Raw genomic sequence first — 19,439 nt, forward strand, 5'->3', positions numbered from 1 at the left:
GGAAACAACACAACAGATACATTTCATAATAACTTATGGTAATTCATGAAATGGACAAAGGAAAAATAACATATGCTGAGAACATTATAGCACATATATCACAACATTAAATTAAATTTAAACAATTTAATATTAGGTCTCAAAATTAAGTACCAGTTGTAAGTAGTTCTACCACAAGCTACACACTGAAGACAACCTAAGAACTAATCCATTCACCAAGTAGAGTATTATTTGCTGTAGATCATTAACACAGTTCCAGACTGCCTGTTCACACACATATATATATATAACAAACCTATGCAAAGTTGTGCAATGACATAAGACAGCAATCTTCAGACTTACCGCCATGAACACCTCAAATCCTACATGTGCAAAAAAAATCACCAATACAACAATCAAAATATGGAGTATCGATTCAAGGAACTGTTCTTCACTATTCAAATGAACTGTGTATTGTCAATCTGAAATTACCACATGGTCATAATCAACCATCCGTATGTAAAGAAATACACAACGTAAGTAATTTGTCCAACATTAACCAAGTTTTAGGAAACACAGGTAGGCCTGGAATTAAAATGTCTCAAGTCCCCAACACAATATTCAAAGAACAAAGTGTTATGAGAAAGAAGATGAGACTCAGAGAAAACAACTTCTGAGAAGTACATCTTCAAGAATTTAAAAGAAAATATCATGTGGAGAAAGTTACTTACAAAGAGACATTAAAAATGACTCAAGGTACAAATGCACAGAACTCTAATGTTTTAATTAAAATTTTACAACTAAACTCAACTGGTTATTCTCAGTACAGAATAGAAGTTATAATTCTCTTCAAACAAAAACAAATTAATACAAAACATGTAATTTTATAGCGCATTTCTGTTGGTCACAACAGCAAACAATGCTTGAGGCACAAAATTTCTGCAGAATAATACCAGGTGATTCAAAAAGGACTTTACAACTTTGAAAGTGTATAGAAATTTATTCAGAAGGCTTACAGAATCGGTTGAGGTGTCATTTTGTAGCAAAACAAATCAAGTTTGACTCACGTTGTGCTGTAGTACCGAATTCCGTCACCGCTAGCGCAAGTGGCAGTGCATTTGAAAATGGCTCGAAAATTTTCTCATACCACAGTTAGACGAAGATGGCCAAAAAGGACGCATTCACTTCCAGCAAGACGGCACACCACCTCACTACCTCAGAAGTCCGGGATTTCCTCAATAACCATTTCCCAGGTCGGTGGATAGGTCTAACAGGGTCGATAGCATGGCCACCTCGTTCTCCAGATTTGACACCTCTCGATTTTTTCTTATGGGATTTCATTAAAGATCATGTGTATGTTCCACCCTTACCTGCCAATCTCACTGAGCTCAAAGCTCGAATCACCGCCACAATTGCAGAAGTGACACCAGATATGCTGGATCATGTTTGGCAAGAAGTTGATTTCAGGTGGGATGTCTGCAGTATCACCAATGGCAATCACATCGAACCAAAATGACTGTTGATTTGTTTTGCTACAAAATGACACCTCAACCGATTCTGTAAGCCTTCTGAATAAATTTCTATACACTTTCAAAGTTGTAAAGTCCTTTTTGAATCACCCTGTATTACAAAATAAGATGAAACTGAAATAAATGCACTTTAAGTGCTAACACAAACAAAAAAGACTTTGGCAGAACTACATTACCCATGTTAAAAGAATAACAAGAATGTTCCATTCAGTAAATAACATGTGTAACTGAAGTACTGCATTTTGAGGTAACCGCTTCTTCTAGGTTACTGTCCAATTTCCTGTACCCTGAAGTATTTGGACGTCTTCTAGTGCCCCTTCGTGACCTGCCTTCCAAAGCCAGAGCAAGAATCTGTAAAATAACAATTAATACAATCTCAGAATTTATACTGGAGATTGTAATTTGCTGTACAGAACTGCATACAATAAAATATTCAAAGGCACCGAACATTCACTTTGCATTTTTATAAGAAACAGTTACTCAGGAAAGAAATTTTGAAATGTACAAGTTTCCACACTTTTATGAAATATATATAATTAGAATCTTACAGGAGACTCTTCTGATCAACAGACGCTGTATTTTGTAGTGCTATATATTGTTAGTGAATAAAATGAGGAGAATGAGGTGTGTAATACAGAGAAACTACATGCAAATTTCCATATTTAAGAGTACATGTACAATGCTACTTGCAAGAATCTCACAAACTTACACAAAGCATGTGTAGGTGCTCAATCTTTATGTTACTCATCATTTTAACAAATAGAAGTCTAGCCAGATCTACCATACAAATAAGCATGAATAACCTCCAAATTACATACCTTTTGCTTATTGTGGAATAACAAATACCCAATGATGCATATTACCACCATTGTCATAAAATAGGCATAAAAATGAGAGTCTTGTGTATCCCCTAACTGGTTAAACTGTGCAGTATTATGATTCCCTGTTGCTTCTTGGCGATTCTCAGTGTTTATCAGGATTTTTTCATTTGTTACAACTGGAACACAAATAAAACATAAGTTCCTTTCTGGGCTTTGACGAAACATGAAATAAATAAGAATTAGTAACATAAAACCAGTATAAAGAAATTCAAGTCAAATCATTATAATGAAGCATAAAAACTCTTCAGCTCTGCTTCAAGGCTTACAGAAATAACAAGAAAAATTAAGTGTAAAATAACACGTTCAGAGAAGAACTGATCATGACATATTTACATGGTTAAACTAAAAAGACTTATTGCAGTTGTTTATAACATCAATTCTGTGAGTACAAAGAATATGAATTCCAATTAGGAGTACATATGCTTTCCACACAGATCCAAATCTAATCAACAGTACAAATACAGGTAGGACTCGGTTTACGCCGGGGTTAGGTTCCTGAGATTTCTGGCATAAATTGAGGCAAAAATATAATGGGAACATATGTAAATACATTAGGTTCTGGTCCAAGATTTTCAGTAATGTAAGACTTGAGGTTCTCACAGCGGTGAGTATGAAGATATCTGTCTTCTGGGTTATTGCGCTGTGCAGCGCAATAACCCAGAAGACGGATATCTTCATTTTCAGTAATACTTAAAAAATGTTTTATTTTATGAAATTTACATATTGAAAATTGTATAATGTTTAAGAAAAAGAAATAAAATTTACTACTTTAAAAATGATAGATTAGATGTCTGTTTGGTTTTCTTCTTTTCTGATAGTAAGTTGTAGTATGGCTGTAGAACTGTCTTAATTCCTCTCTTAACGGTTGAGCTCCGCTCCCAGTTGGGGTCGTAGCTACGGAAGATCTCACATCCCTTATTAATAAGAGCAATAGCCTCTTGCATTGATTTCACTGTTAGTGTCCTAACCGGCATTGCAGAGTCAGCTTCACTTTCCTCTGTTGATGGTGCTAAATTGAAGGCATGACACACATCTCGTCGCATTTTATATTCCGTTTTTGTTTAATTATTTAAATTTTAGGCCATAGTTTATCATTTAGTATTACAGTTTTATTACAATGTCAGGACCATCTGTGTCTAGGAAGTTGGGCAGAGTCATGACTCATTACCCCCTCCAATCGTGATCTATGAGAGGCGCAAAAGTGAAGCGGGCATAAATTGAAGCAGCGTACACCAAGTCCCACCTGTACTGCACAGCATAGTCATAAATTATATTGCTCAAAACTAATCAAGAGTACAGATATAGTGCACAGACTAAAGTAAGTGTCCTTGTAGTACATCTACAACCAGACTGAAGAAATTTTTAAATAAAATGTACAGATCTTGATGACACCTGTACTGTGTATTTCATATCCATTTTTGTACATTTAGCAAATTTTGAGAAATTTCATGAAGTTCAAATTAACCTTTGTCCAACACAGTGATTAAAATATACTAATGTGGACCAAAATAAAATTCAGTTCTTAATGTATTTCAATTTTCAAAATGTCACTAATATCTATTCAGCATTTCTGAAGATAAAACATGCAGACATGTCTTCTCAATTATGCATTAATTTCATGCTCGTTTGAGAAAATAATAACTTCCTGTGGTACAGATCAGATCTGCACAGACAGACTAATGTTATTCCATACACAATATACTACAAACAATTCCACTCTACATGATGTCTAATTATACCTCATCATGGAATCTACTGGTTTGATTTGAGGCTCCTTACACTTTCAAAATTACATTTTACTGAATTTATTATGACCATTTTGTTATTCTATAAAGTCATGTAAGTTTTGTGCTCCCACACCTTGAGTTAGAAGTTATGTAAAAATACTGCATCAACTGCAGAGTTTATGTAGTGGCAAAAGATGTTGGGATAATTATAGCTAATTCATAATAACAGGGAACAAAGTTGTTATGAACCTGGAAAAACTGAAAAAAAAATATAAATGACTCAGGACTGGACAGTCAAAATTACAAAGTGGCATTTATATTGTTACATTAAGCTAAACTTCATGTATATAATTACATATGGTAAACAAACATGATATGTCCTTACCAATATCTTCTTTGTCAAAAGAAATACCTAGAAGAAAATAAAACAATTAAGTCCTGCATGAACAATAATTACACTTTCTTAAAAAATATTATATTAATATTCTTGTCAGAAGATAAACTTGACAAAAAAATTTCAATTACCTCCTACATGAATAACAATGGCACACACTTAACAAACACAACATTATTGTCCTTACCAACATTTTCTTTGCCAGAAGAAGTACCTGGGGGAAAAAGAAAAAATTATGATCACTTTATCTTGCCAAATAATTTATAGCACCAAAATACATACAGATCACATAGCACACAGTTTCCCCAAGGGATAGTCCACTCCACTGTGCACTTTATATACCATTACCAGTTTTAGCTCACCCTTTGGTCTGTGGAGTACAAACAAAAACAATACAGAATTCTTAAAACAGTATTTAACAAATACAAAATACCATCACTATTGACATAGTTTAGATTAGACTTAACACAAAATATATATTCATTACAAACAAGTCTCCTGTTACGATGCTGTGAAAAGAACTCCACTTTAATGGCAGAAAAGGGTATGTGTTGAGTTTATTATTAATAACTTCTGTTATGAAAATACACAACCTGGACAACACTCCTGAGACCATACATCAATTTCCCTTTCCTTAGCCCTCTGAAGCCACAGATCATCTTATTAATATTTAAACATTCAGTCCTTACTTCAAAGAGAACATTATCCATAACCATTACAAGAATAAAATAGTCAAAGGAAATGATGTTTACAGAAATGAACAGCTATCTATACTGACATTTATAAGAAACTGATAAACGTGTTTTGTGGGCAAAATGTAGAATTGCTACCTGTTAGTAACATATAGTTACCATTAGGCTTTAAAGGGTTAGAACTATTACTTCACTGATTACCAGAGCTTGGTACACTTTAAAAATTCAGTGTCACAAATTGAAGTTCTGAATCAATATTTACCATTATACATTATTGCATAAGCATGCAAAAAATACCCTACAAAGATTTATTCTTATTATAAGCAATATGTTTTAACACTCACCTGGAATATCTGCATTTATACTGTCATCTTGATCAACATCATCATGATCAATCATATCTGAACCTAGAGTGTTCATTTTAGTGGGCACAACAGAATCTTCATTACCATCATCGTTTTGTTTTTCTAAGTACACAGTATCATCATCAGCTGAGTTCTGTTCAGATCTATTGCTTTTTGAATCAGCTGAGAATGCTATTCCTGAGCTGTCTTCATGTTTTCCAGCTCCTGGTTTTTTATTTTTCTCTTTATTGTGTGTTGCATCATCAGACAGGGTTATCTCATTTGTGAGATGTGCTTCTTTTGTAACTTCTTTTGCATCACCTCCTGGACTTTGGGGTACTTTATCATCAGATGAGTTGCTCCTATCTGTGGTGAGTGTCTGTTTTCCAACTTTTGGCACACCACCTCCAGAAGCTTGGTTAGTTGCACCCTTAGCAGAGGAGTTGTTTCTATTTGTGGTATTTTCCTGTTTTGTACCATCTGGCACTCCATTTCCTGAATATTGGTGTTTTGCATCATCAGATGGGATGTTCATATTTGTGGGATTTGCCTGTTTTATAAAGTTTGCCACAGCACCTCCTGAAGCTTGGCCTGTTGCACCAGGGGGGGCTTTAGTATTTTTGACATAAACCTGGTTTGCACCATATGGCATTCCACTTCCAGAACCCTGGTGTGGTGCATCATGTGATGTTTTTTTCTTATCTGCTTGTTTTATAACAGTATCTTGTATATCACCTTCTGAAGATGTATAATCATATTTATTATTATTTGAGATATGTGGCTGTTCTGTAACATGACCGTGTATATCAGATTGCTGCGTTACTTCACTTGTTTGGTTATATGTGGTATGCAACATGTTTACAACATTATCTTGTGTAGCATGTGCTTCAGAAATGTTATGAACACCTTCAACATCTATCTTTGGACTTCTATCATTTACCTCAGGAGATACAGAAGTTACCTTTAAGAATTTGTGTTTCTTAGTATTTATATCCTTGCCTATTCCAGGGTCCAGTAAATTCATGAGGGAACCAGGATTACCTAGAACAAATTACTAATTTCAAGTACATACAAACATTGGAACAAACTTAGTTTACAGGTACATAAAAAACTCCCCTCAGTAAATTTCCCATCATTACTTTTTTCTTACTGAACAATGCTAAATCATCCCTACTCCTTATTACTCCAACAAAACCAATTCTGAGACAAATGTAGGTTCAAAATCAACAATATTAAGAATACTATATAAAATAATACTATTTCCAGAGTTCCAGTAAGCATAAAACCAAACTCTGTGACATGTTTGGCAGGTTTCTGAGGTAGGTTTAGTACTTTGGTGGAGTGGGGTGGAAGACAGAAGTGGGCTTCGAATTTGAAAGTCTTCTCATACATTTTATAAAGACTTCCTACTTCAGGGCAATAGAGACTTTCAAGTTAAAATATCTGCAAATATCAAACACAATACCATCTTCATGTAAAGTATTTTCTCACTTTTTTTACTTTTAATAACTACACAGAGTTCACATTTTGCATGTTCTAAAATGTCATGCATTACACAGAGAAAATGGTATAAATTCTGCCAGATCCCAATACTATGCAACACATGACTCAATAACTCCTATCAACACAACATAAACATTCAAAAAAGCAAGAGAATTTACATAAGAGTTTATATGAAGTCAACAATTAAGAAATTTGCCAAAATCTTAACATTAAATAAGAATATCAAATCTAAAACTTCTTGACAATGGTGAAGAGTCAATTGAATAAAAATTTCCTTGGATATTATCCATCGTCTAGTAAATATAAAACGTAAAACGACGTTTCGGAGATGGGACTGTGTAGGAACCTGAAGACGGAGATAGAGTCCCATCTCCGAAACGTCGTTTTACATTTACTAGACAATGGATAATATCCAAGGAAATTTTTATTCAATTAAATAAGAAATTCAATTGCCACATCACAACAACAATACTTTTTGAAAAATATTTAGTAACTGTAATTTCTGATATATATATATACACACACACACATATATACATATGTGTGTTGTATGGAAACATTTTGGCCATATGTAAATAATTCATTGGTTTCATTCACCAGTTGTAATTAATACCAAATTTGATGAGTGCAAGTTAAATTTTTATATACTGTATTTAAAATGCAAGACAATATGTGGTTCCACTAGAAAGTGTAACAGAAAGTTTTTTCATAAGTTTCCAGGGCTCACAATCCAAGCATAATAGGCATTCATAAAATTAATAAGTCAGTCTTACTCAGTTACTTTGGGGAGAATACCCATTAAAAACACAGTGCACTTACTAAAGAGAAAGTGGACAAAAAACAGCCTACACTAGAACATTTGCCATGACAGTCACTGAGATGTCTAGCACAAAAAAACTGTCATTTCAAAATAAGCAGTAGCAAAAATTATTAAACTTTTTGGATCAAGAAGATATATTAGAAATTAGCCACAGAAAACTTCTCTGTACAAGTCTCAAAGTGTTTAAAAAACAGAGAGTACAAGAGATTGTGTGAGTATGTAACTATATCTGTGTGTGCATGAGTGGGTGTGTTACTTACATAAAGACTAATTGATAGCCTCAGCTAAAGTTTGGCAGTTACTGGCTGGAAGGCAGGAAGTGGCATAAATGTGTAACTTCACAAGACAACAATGCAGTAGTCTATGGTAACTATTATATTTTAATGTTCAGCAAATATTCAAATATGACAAAATTTAAAAGTAACATATCATCAATAAAAGTTGACAGTGGAACCACAGTTCCGGAGAATCTGACGTAAATACGTCTCTGTAATGTAATAATTCTTATATAAGATAAGTACTTGTGATATTCTAAAACGTTTTTAACAGCACAAAATTATCTAGTCTACGACACACTTCTTCTACAAGCGATTCATAGCTCAGCTCCTTCCGCAATAACGAAAGCAGATTGTTGACAGCAGTAATGTAACACAACAATGCCGAGTAAACATATGACGTAACAATTAGTTTCTTAGGTAACATAACAATGCACGCAGGAGTTCATATAAAAGCTGACCTTTGTTGTCAGTCCATATTCACACATTGTTGATGTGGATCTTACCCAACTTCATTACACATCTTCGTTATGTTTTTTGCCGAATGACCCTTCTGTATAGACATATTTACATCAAAAAAATGTTCACAAAATGTGTCAGTAAAGGAAACGAAAGAAGTAACAAAGCTTGGCTCTGCAACCAGACACCTTAAATGATTCAGTTTTTTTGTAATAATATAAACAAGATCTTTCTGTTGACAGTAGGTGCAAAAGGCTGTCAAAAGTGAGACTTTTTCATATCAGTACCCTACTAACATTATAAAGTGAATCATGTCAAATTAACCACATGATGCTCCTCTCACATGCAAAGTCACAACCATTTCAATATTCTTACAACTTTTCAATATAAGTGAGATACTCAGCATTCCTGCTTTAAAAACCTATAAATTGTGTTCTCTTAACTTTAAAACAGGTCACAGTACTGACAATGTATATGGTATATCTAAAAATTAGTATAAAATATCAGAAACAAAGGGACAATTATCACAGCCTAATATAACACCTATTCCTTTTCAACCTGATAAAATGATAGTGAAATAGATCTATCAGCCATCAGTCACCAGAGCTCCACCAACATGCCTCCTTTCAAGTTTCATACATGCAAAAACTTACCACCAAACCAAACAAAACTATAAAGAAATGAAATCAGTGGTGGTCATGACAATTTTAGCAATTGAGTACATACACCATACTTTATCTTCCTTTATGCACAAGTAAAAACAGGACATATGTACAACAGAGATTATGCATTTAAAATCATGAGAAACATGATATTGTGAGCTACGTAAAATACCATCACACAAACAACTTGCATAATAGCAGTCAAAGTTTGTGCAAAGATCATAGCTTGCAAGTCCACACTATATAATGTCTCTTCTAATTGTGCCTCAGCAAACATATGGAGAATGTATGCCTGAACAAGCCAGCTAACAGCATCTGTGAAGGGTTGGTTGGGGCCGGCTAATGACGCATTTTATCTGATTAGTTCTGCTATGTTAAAGTGCAATAGCATACTACTGAACCATAATGGTACACCTCTTACTTTTCATTTTTCAAAGTGTTCACTGGGCTAACATGGTTAATATGAATGCTCTACCCTAAAATGTCATGAAATGATAAAGGGGGCTGGGCATCATAAGGGCATGTAGCAGGCAGGATATGGGAAGAGGTGGACACAAGTGTAGTAATCACATTTTGGCATCCTAATAAATAACCAAATTAAGACAAAACTCACCTGCTCTAATGGTAGGGGGCTTTTGCTTTTCCATTGTGAATATGTTTGCCGCCAATATAGAATCACATATTGGGTTGATCAACTTTCCCTGTATACATTCTTGTTTACAAGTATCACTATTTTCAAATTTGCCCCTAAGAAGTGAGACCCAGTCCGATTTCTCAGAGGAACGTTCTGGAAATGTTTTCGTCATAATATCACAGAAATTATCACTAACATTTTGTTTTAAATTGGTAAAGTTTTGTTTTGTTTTACAGACACGTTGGACGGCATCATACAAAACCATACACAAAACCAGGCTATAATCGATGTACTCCTTTGGGTCAGATGCAACCTGAACAGGCCTATCACATGCTGTTAAGTCGTTTAAATCTGATGTACCGGCATAGGCCCCACATTTCCTGGCATCATTTATGAGAGCAAGTATATTCGAACTGTGAGGCACGATGCCTCTTTCAGTCGGTGCTGGCTGTACAGCAATTGAAATACAAAATTGGGATTGTGCCAACAAACACAAAACAAAAACCTCTATGAACATTCTCATATTCATACGACCAAACAATAGTTATAGTTCAAAGTCTCTCACATCGGTGACACTATATTAATATCACATTATTTCCTCAGCGTAAAACATACGTTACACTTCACAGAGCAACACAAAAAACCTCAGTCAATAACAAGGTAGGTTGTCTACAATACCAAATCACGCAACACCCACAGATTGTATCTTCCACAGTTGATACCAAAATCACCTACGTACCGATGCGCTAGTCACTAATTGTTGTTATCTCAGTGCATTTAGCATGCTCACTGTGCTGCAATCTACCATCGAATGATAGAGGCATCACACTGGTAGCGATGCTCAGTCGATAAAGAAAAATCACTGCTCTCTCTCTCTCTCAATATATATTACATTCCATTTTTTCATAAATTAGAGGATTTGGGATAACTCGTAAAAGTATATTGCTAAAATACAATGTGAATACTGCTGTCTTGCGAATACACTGTTGACATTTTTTTAAAATTATTGTTAAGAATCAAAATTTTCAATGAAGGCAACATTTAGTCAAAATAGAGGGAATATTTGCTGTCACGTCATTTGACTGTTCTGTTTTACACCATAATTTGACTGTAAAAACAATCCTTGTATTATCATCAAAATAAATCAACCAATTTCTTGACTTGACCCATGTCAGTAAAGTAATAATGAAAAAATAAAAAATTAATGATGAATTAGAGGTAGTTCACTGGCTTAAATTCAAATGGGAAAAGCTGAGAAAGAATGATCCAGACACATTCTTTGTAGATATGCCCTGGATGACAAGACATATAAAAATAAAAGTTATCAAGAAAGGGCATCATGTATATGTAAATGACCTACAATTGAAGCCTTCTTATAAAATTGTTACACTATTAAATTTTAGTATATATTTTTAATATAAGCAAGCCTTTTTGTACCTGCCTTGCCAATGTTAGTGTATTTTGCTTTTAGTTCCACAACTGCCACAGCAAATCTAAAATCAGTACTTCTAAAGGATTTATGATTCTACATTATATCAGTGCAAATAATGTAATTTCGCATTGCATTCTGAAAATCAATTGAACTGTAAATACAGAGTTCTGGTCCTAATCCAGCTATATGGAAAAATCTGCGATATAGGAACAGAAATATCATCCATGACCATTAAACATTTATTAGGTTACACATCATTCTACAAAAATATCACAGCTTCAGTAATTTCTCACACACTGTTGCACATAAAATGTTGTACACCCAAAACAGAATACATCTAGATGTAAATGAACAACTTCATGACGTAATTAACTTAATTAAAAGTAATAAACTTTTGATTATTTTAAGTTATTTAATGGACTTCAACATGAAAGAATATTACAACATAAGAGACAATAAATTAAGGCATATGCATTCACACAACTCTAATACACAAGATGGAAACATGTCCCATCACCACATATTCCAGTAACAAAGAAAGAGAGCAGTGTAAATGTTTGAGTGTGCATGGATGTATGCAGTTGAGAATTTTCACCAAAAGAGCCTTGTTTTATGTTATATGCCAGCCAACATCATTACAGCAATTTTCTTCCATAATTTAACTTGCCAGCTGCACTATTCATTCATCTACCACAAAGGTAGCCATCAAACTATCTTAACAATATATCAACTAAATATTTGTATATTACTTTACTTCTTGAGCAACTTCTAGGTCATTAGATAACAAAATAAATTATGTAAACATCACTGTTCTATAGATAATAGAGATTTAAAACACAAAGCTGTCACTTCTCGGCCAAAGCCACCGCTGCTGCAACCAGATTTTGTATGGCCCCACAGTACATCATAATAATAAATATATACACTTCATAATGTTCAGAATTTTTCTGAAAATTTCTTCAGCCAAACTTCCATGGACCTAACATATTACTGTTATTCTCCAATTCAAAATAATGAAATGTATCAACACCTGTAAATTAACACCAATCAGTTACACATTCTGAGTCATGTATTGCCAAAAGCAATCATATCTGATCACCCAACTGGCTTATCAGTAATAAAAAATATTTAACTTGTAATCTGAAGAATTTCTTGAATACGTAAAACAATTTTGAAGCCTTTAAATTTGTCAAACATGTTACGAAAATAAGCACAAATGTTTACATAAACACATAACTACAGTCTAAATTAACACAAAGTAGACATAAATGTAGTTTTTGACCATACATATATTTATGAACGAAGTTCCACAGATGTATTTTTAAATTTTATATAATAATGACAATATGAAACAGGTAAAATGAAGGAATTCTTTGAAAATGGCATGAAATGATCACAATATACACATACTCAGATAGGCAACATATTATATACAACATTCATTACACTGATAACTATTGTTATGTATCAGCGCTCAAAATTAAGTCACGATCTGGAATGAATTTTAACGCCGTAACATTGGAATTCAATTTCACGAAGAGGAAACACCAGGACACCTTAATATTACGTTACATCACATCTCAGTAGTCCCCCCTCCCCCCATACAAATGAGACATATATGGAATGTACTTTTAGTTTTAGTTTATTCAACGTCCAAAAGTTATGCACTGATACATACAATAAGGTGTATATCTTTAAGATCACTTACATCCTCCTGTGACATCCCACAGCGAACAAAACTTTGCATTAAGATGCAATGTATCTGCAAGTGTATTTTATTTCTGCAATATTGACAATTATTAACGGTAACACAAATGCCCATAAGACACAACACTACACCATTTGTTTCTGTTCCTCACATTACAGGAGGAATGTTGAATGTGAAAGCTGGCAGGCTTAAGTGCTTGGCTACGCAAGCAGTCCTTAAAAAATGTCCCTTAAAAGTGTGAAATGAAAGGACCAGCCTGATATATCAACAAACACATCTCGGGCTCTGCCCAAATATAAACATCAGTCATCACTACAACTAATACAGTGTTCATCATTCATCAATAATTCTGCGTTATTCAACCGCACTACGTCAAGTTCAAATCTTAAGTTGTATTTTATTTAGATTTGTTGTTTATGACTTGTGCTTGATCCATATCGTCTTGACTCATGTCTTTGTCGCCCCAGCCCCAGACTTCGTGACTGCCGTCTCCCGTGCGTTCAACCCGCCTCTTCACCATAGACATCGGCACGGTCTTCAGATCGTACGCCCATCCGATGCGCGAGAAGAAGTCGATGAATGCGGTCGTCAGGTTGGCACGGTAGTTGCCTAGTTCGGCAGTTTTGTAATCCCACGGAAACACGTGATGATAATTATGCCATCCTTCACCAAGTGCCAATACGGCCACGCTCAAATTTTCTGCTGGATTGATGTATCTGAAAGAAAAAGAAAGAACTAATCAAAAAACACCAACAATTTTCTGAATGGCGCACATACAACCAGCAGACTTGTAATTCTTATCTATGCAGAACAAAGTTATGTTCAGAAACATACGCAGTTGCATGCTACATGTAACCATTAACATACATTTGCAGGAAAACTATCTATGTCCTTATGGTATTGCATCAAGGACAAAGAGTTATTACGTTCTTTCTTTTCAAAATGTTAAATCCTTCAACAGTTCATGACAGTCCAAGTTGAAAAGTGACAATGAAATTGGGATCATGCATCATCAGCCAATAAGTACTGAGATATTGATAAAATGGTATGTTACAACAAAACTTTGTGGCTCGTTACCGACATGAAATACGTCAATCACTGGTCTCAACTTTATACCCACATAGTTACCTTATTTAGATACAGATGAATATTATCCTCCCATCTACAATGTTGTTTATCAAATAGCCTCCTTCCATATAGTTTCCCAACCAGAATATTTTTTTCTTTTTCAAATATGTTTCCTTCGTGCATGCTACATGTCTGACCCAAGACCACAGATGGTAAAATAGGGGGGAAAAAAGGATTAATTCTGAAACTTACTTGTCATAAGGTTGACTTCCCCACATATGTGCAGCACTATTTACAAGCCATGTCATGTTGAGCGTGAACGTGTACCGAAACATGGCCACGACAAACCAGGCATTTGTCCAAGATTCTCCCCACAGATACACAGGAACCATTGTTGGTATCAGGAAGCAGAGTATCGGCATCATGATCAGATAGTACCTGTAATGACGAAGCAGCGCGTAGCTGTAATGCATCTTCTACCGTGAACAGCCGAGTAAGAATAAGGTGCGGATTGCTATCTGATACTCACTTTTTCTGAAACATGAGCAGTGGGTCAGTATCGAGGTCTGACATGTCAATTCCTTTTCCTTTTTCCTTAACATCAGGGTGCTTGCGCACAAGCAGCCAGCCAACATGAGAAAAGAAGAAACCACGCCTTGCATCATGAGGATCAGCATCAGTTTCACTGAATTTGTGGTGCACCCTGTGATCACGAGCCCATTCATGTACATGATTCTGCAAAATAAAAATTTTGTTTCACATTATACCACCATAGTTTTGTTTTCTATACAATGGAAATATAATCTAAATTGTTTTCATTTCTAGGTACTCTCTCTTATTTAACACTAACAAGAAATTATCTGCTGTCCTGCAGATTATTGGGAGCAGACTAAACAATCCACAGATCATAAGCCAATTATTACTTCATGTTACAATCCATCAAATCTAATCTACTCTAGTCTGCCATAACCAGGAAATTTTAGAGCTTTCAATTATTACGAAAATAAATTATATTTGCAGCAGTTTTGAAGCAACATTAACTGTCAGATATCAAGGAAGTGCTGTGAAGATTATAAGGTTATTTTCCATCTTCATTAAATACACTGTAAAGGAGGGGAACAGAAGGAGGTTAATTCCCCGTAACCATACATTTTACTGTGCCCCTGAGTGATACTTTTCGAATTTAAAAAAGTTTTCAGTTTTCTGAACTGTTAAAGCATTCGGATGTAATTTGTTTTCATCACTGGTCAATTAGTTTCATGGTTTTGACAACAATTTCTCAATTCCAATAAAAGCAAAAGAATTTTTGCAAATCTAATTTTGGAATGGCTTTACATGGTAATGTAACTTGCACAAAAACATTCAGAACCATCTTACTACAGAAAAATATTTACATTTTTTTTTTAAATTTTAACACATATAAAATGTTGTTGCAATAGTTCAAAATATTAGCTGTAGCCCACAGGAACCCTTGATCTAGATGTTCTTGAATCAACACAAAAGAAAATTAATTAAAAACATGTGACATTTCACATTTTCAGTGGTGAAGATGGCAATATGCTTCTGGGCTGACCCCATGCTGACTGGTTTATAGATGCCAATGTTTTGGAGAAACATAATTTCTCCATCTTCAGCGCTGATTATGGAGACAGATGCATATCTTCATGAAATACTCACTCTGACAGTAGGTGAGAATTTTAAGTTATGAAGCACTTCAAGTTTATTTTCTAAATATCTGTTATTTACCTGAAATGCTAGAGTATTGAATAGCATGAGAATGAGTCTCAATGGCCATTTTGCTTTGTAAGCACGGTGTGCCCATAGTCGATGTGCCCCAGCCGTGATACCTAGACCACCTGCTTGGTACAAAAGGATTGCTGCAAACAGAAACATATTTAACTATCAGAGCAATAGTAAAGCACTGTTGTAACAGTTTCCGCCATTCAATTTATATTAAAATTTTAAAACAAACTAAATTTGATTTAAGCAATACATCTCATAAAATCTACTATAGTACACACCCCATATTGATGTAATTATTTTAGCTGAAGTCAACATCAGGTAAGCTCCATAAACTGCAGCCAGATGCAAATATGCAAAAAGGATGACATTTCTCCACACAATTTGTCTCCTGTACTTTTCAGGTGGCTTTGCATCATTTTTAGATTCAATAGATGGTACTGCTACAGTCTCAACAATATCATCCTCAAACAGCACTCCTGTTGGAGAACTTGTTATATTTGGAGCCATGTCAGGTGTGGCACCAATTAATCTGGAAATAAAGGATACGGTTCACAGGCATGATTTACAGTCACTTTAAAAATAAATTCTTGGAAGAATTCAATTTACACAATGACAATTCTTGCCAGGACATACAATGCTAGTGCGCTTACATACCTAGTTCTTGATGAACGTGTGTATGATGTGAAGTTTTTCTGAATAACCTAACATGTTAAAAAAAGCAATTGTTTTAGTCTAAAGAATACTGACAGTCAGATTAAAGATTATGTATAACTTGATCCAATGTAACTAAAAAAAATTGCAAAAATTGAATGCCACTAGTAGGGCATTTAATGAAAATAATTAACGTTCAAAACACATTAAAAATCGGATCGGTTTTAGATAAAATAGCGTCAGTAGGTTTTCACAGAAAAAGACTGATGTTACTGCTCACCATTACTGTTACAATTTTGGTTATTATCTTACAATAACCTTGTTTATATCACAATTATTGACAGCTGACAGCTCAAAGGTCAATAATCTTCCTCCTCACAGGCACACGGCAATTCATTATTTTTCGACCATATTTATAATGTTAACACAATAAAATACAGTGTAGTTCTGAACCACTGCACAACGTTTTCACAACCCCAAATGTGATTAAACAAATTGTCTAACCTTCACGTTAGTGTAGTAAAGCTGCCCCACGAGAGAGTAGTACTATTATTTTTCAAAAGTATTATTCGAAGTCTTCACATTAAAATAAAGTGAAATTTTGTGGTATATACACCCTCCACCTGGTTTACATTTTAACACAAACTCGTTCACTTCTTCCTAGCCGGGATATGTTATACTAAATTTAAAACCTCCTTGATATCGATCTTCTCGTTTGTGACGCAATACAGTTGGGTAGGATAGCATCAGGTGATCCAATGGTGTGATCTTTCTAGCCAGTCACGAAGCTCCGCGCCAAACATAATGTTGTTCATATAATGAAGTTTGACATTAACCTTCAACAATACTGTGCGAGGTCAGCGTTTAAAAAATTATATTGTCTTGTTCTATGGTTTCCGTTTGGGGATATGCGTCAATATTGTACACGATTCTTGGATCGAAATTTCGAAGAGGAGAAAACAGTATGTGGCTGTGTCCTGGGTTAAAACCCTGCCTGAAGGGGTTTGGAAAATCTTATTTTCTATGTCATAATAGGCGTGACGGTAGTATAACATTTAGTACTAGTACGAAAGACAAAAAATAAATTATTCTTTCTTCTTTTTCTGTCCTAATGAATTATTATGGCTGTAGTAAGCACTCGTGATAATGATTTGTGTGTCATACACATCAGACTGATCGCGTGCGAAAGGTGTCAGGGTCAGGGCAAGCCAGGCAATCTTATGTTCACAAAAAATATTAAAGTCGCTGCAATATTTCTGTCTGATGAGACCGAACGATTTTTACCAGGTACAGCAAGTAGCTACTTTTGTATAATTTTGTCCCCACGAGGAAGTGAAAGTGCGTGTGGCAGAATTTCACTTCCTGTGTTCCCAAACTAAGCAGGAAATATCGCAGTTGTTTAATGTAATTCTACAGACTTTAATCTCTTACACACAGGAAGTACACTGCTCATTTGTGATTCCCATATAAAATTAAATATGTAGTCGGTTAGTAGCATCACCTCGCAGACTTAAAGTAGTTTTAACGAAAGCAGGAAATTTTACGGATGGCGATCAGCGAATGGGGAGCATCAATATCTTACATTCCTTTGAAACAAAGGTGTCAACAGCTTATACGGGGGCTTCAATAGCGTAAAATCGTCCGTTATAACTCTACTTGTTTTTATAGACAAATAAAGACAGCCGAATACACCTGAACTGTAACAAATAACGATTAGAACTTCTCCGAAAACTGCATGTTCTCCTCCCCTACTCTCTACAACTGCAAGTTTATTAAATTTGTAAATTTTCAACAGAAACCCACATTTGAATATTTCAACATTTCCCGTTCATTATCGTTGTACTAGGCCTAGATGTTCAATATTTAATAGGAACACTTGTTGCAAAAGGGATATGTATGCAAAATTTTATATTTTAACAGCTTCCCCAAATAATTTACGATAAGTGGTAGAACATCTTGAAACATGATCGATCGTAAGCAATCGATATTTGTAGTGGAGAACGTATGTAATAAAGGTTCTTTTCGATTGCACAAATATATCAAACATTTTAAAACACTCTTATCAAATTCAACACTAACAGTTTTAAATAAAGTAAATGCTCACCTTTCAAATACACTACACACAAACTAATACACTATCACAGGTTTGGTAAAGATAAAAACACTTTGTGTAACCAACCATAAAACGCTTCCTTAGTGAAATGAGTACAACACATCAACGGCTTCGTTTTATACTATGAACTGACTAGCAACCGAAAGGGTTCTCGTTCACGTGTACATCGCGCGATCACAGTCCCTGAGTCATGTGACCAGCCGGTGCCCCCACCGAACCGTCATTACTGGTGGCGTGATCCACGGACCACGCGCCACTGCCTCTTCGCAAACCTAACCTTTACAGAGACAAGTTAGTTACGAGTCTGCACACCTACATAACCTATTAAGTGCTTGTGATGTGTACCTTGGACTAAACGCTCTTTCGCTAGTACGTGGGCACGAATCATACCTTCTGTAACGAACTTCGACCATCTGTTAAATTAGCAAAGAAACGTAAGACAGTCTTACGCAACTTTACTCTAGAGGTGCTGGGAACGTACATTCAGTTCAGGTACCATCGAGTCGGGGTCGATCCCTAGTGACATTATGAACAAAATCCCTCCATCCTCTTCTGTCTCTAGTAACTGTCCTCAGTTCTTCCAGGGTCTTTCCGTAGACTTCCATGACTCCATCAATCCATCTCATCCTAGGTCTTCCTCTACGCCTACTACCTTCCTCTTTTCAAAGCATTATAGATTTTTCTAGACTGTTGTCGGCTCGCATGATATGACCAAAGTACTTTAGTCTTAATTTGCAGATCGTGGCCTCAAGGGAACAGTCAGGCTTAATCACCATTACTATTAATTATAGTACCTAATAAAATAAAGCTATTAACCACTTCTAT

General features: G+C 35.1%; 2 protein-coding genes across 4 annotated transcripts; both read right to left on the reverse strand.

Annotated features, from left to right (window-relative positions):
* Window positions 1-742: 742 nt before the first annotated feature.
* LOC110839305 (uncharacterized) lies at window positions 743-10,645 on the reverse strand. 2 transcript variants are annotated; one of them, XM_022083395.2, is made up of 6 exons: window positions 9,879-10,643; window positions 5,547-6,587; window positions 4,698-4,724; window positions 4,502-4,528; window positions 2,327-2,505; window positions 743-1,859 (listed from the first exon to the last, which is right to left on the reverse strand). In XM_022083395.2, the coding sequence occupies exons 1-6, from the start codon at window positions 10,426-10,428 to the stop codon at window positions 1,716-1,718; spliced, it is 1,968 nt and encodes a 655-aa protein (XP_021939087.2). In that variant the 5' UTR covers window positions 10,429-10,643; the 3' UTR covers window positions 743-1,715. The 2 variants fall into 2 exon arrangements, with proteins under 2 accessions (XP_021939087.2, XP_021939089.2); XM_022083397.2 differs by lacking the exon at window positions 4,698-4,724 and having other exon boundaries at window positions 9,879-10,645.
* Window positions 10,646-11,556: 911 nt separating this feature from the next.
* Window positions 11,557-18,765, reverse strand: Desat1 (Desaturase 1). Of its 2 annotated transcripts, none has more exons than XM_022083398.2 (6): window positions 18,606-18,765; window positions 16,129-16,379; window positions 15,854-15,984; window positions 14,637-14,842; window positions 14,360-14,545; window positions 11,557-13,755 (listed from the first exon to the last, which is right to left on the reverse strand). In XM_022083398.2, exons 2-6 carry the CDS (start codon window positions 16,355-16,357, stop codon window positions 13,437-13,439), a joined length of 1,071 nt encoding a protein of 356 aa, XP_021939090.1. In that variant the 5' UTR covers window positions 16,358-16,379; window positions 18,606-18,765; the 3' UTR covers window positions 11,557-13,436. The 2 variants fall into 2 exon arrangements, with proteins under 2 accessions (XP_021939090.1, XP_021939091.1); XM_022083399.2 differs by lacking the exon at window positions 18,606-18,765 and adding an exon at window positions 17,006-17,870.
* Window positions 18,766-19,439: the final 674 nt, after the last annotated feature.

The sequence above is a fragment of the Zootermopsis nevadensis genome, unplaced genomic scaffold (genome assembly GCF_977971745.1).
Source record: "Zootermopsis nevadensis isolate Lab colony 2312 unplaced genomic scaffold, Znev_1.0 Znev_ptg000024l, whole genome shotgun sequence".
Taxonomy (NCBI): domain Eukaryota; kingdom Metazoa; phylum Arthropoda; class Insecta; order Blattodea; family Termopsidae; genus Zootermopsis; species Zootermopsis nevadensis.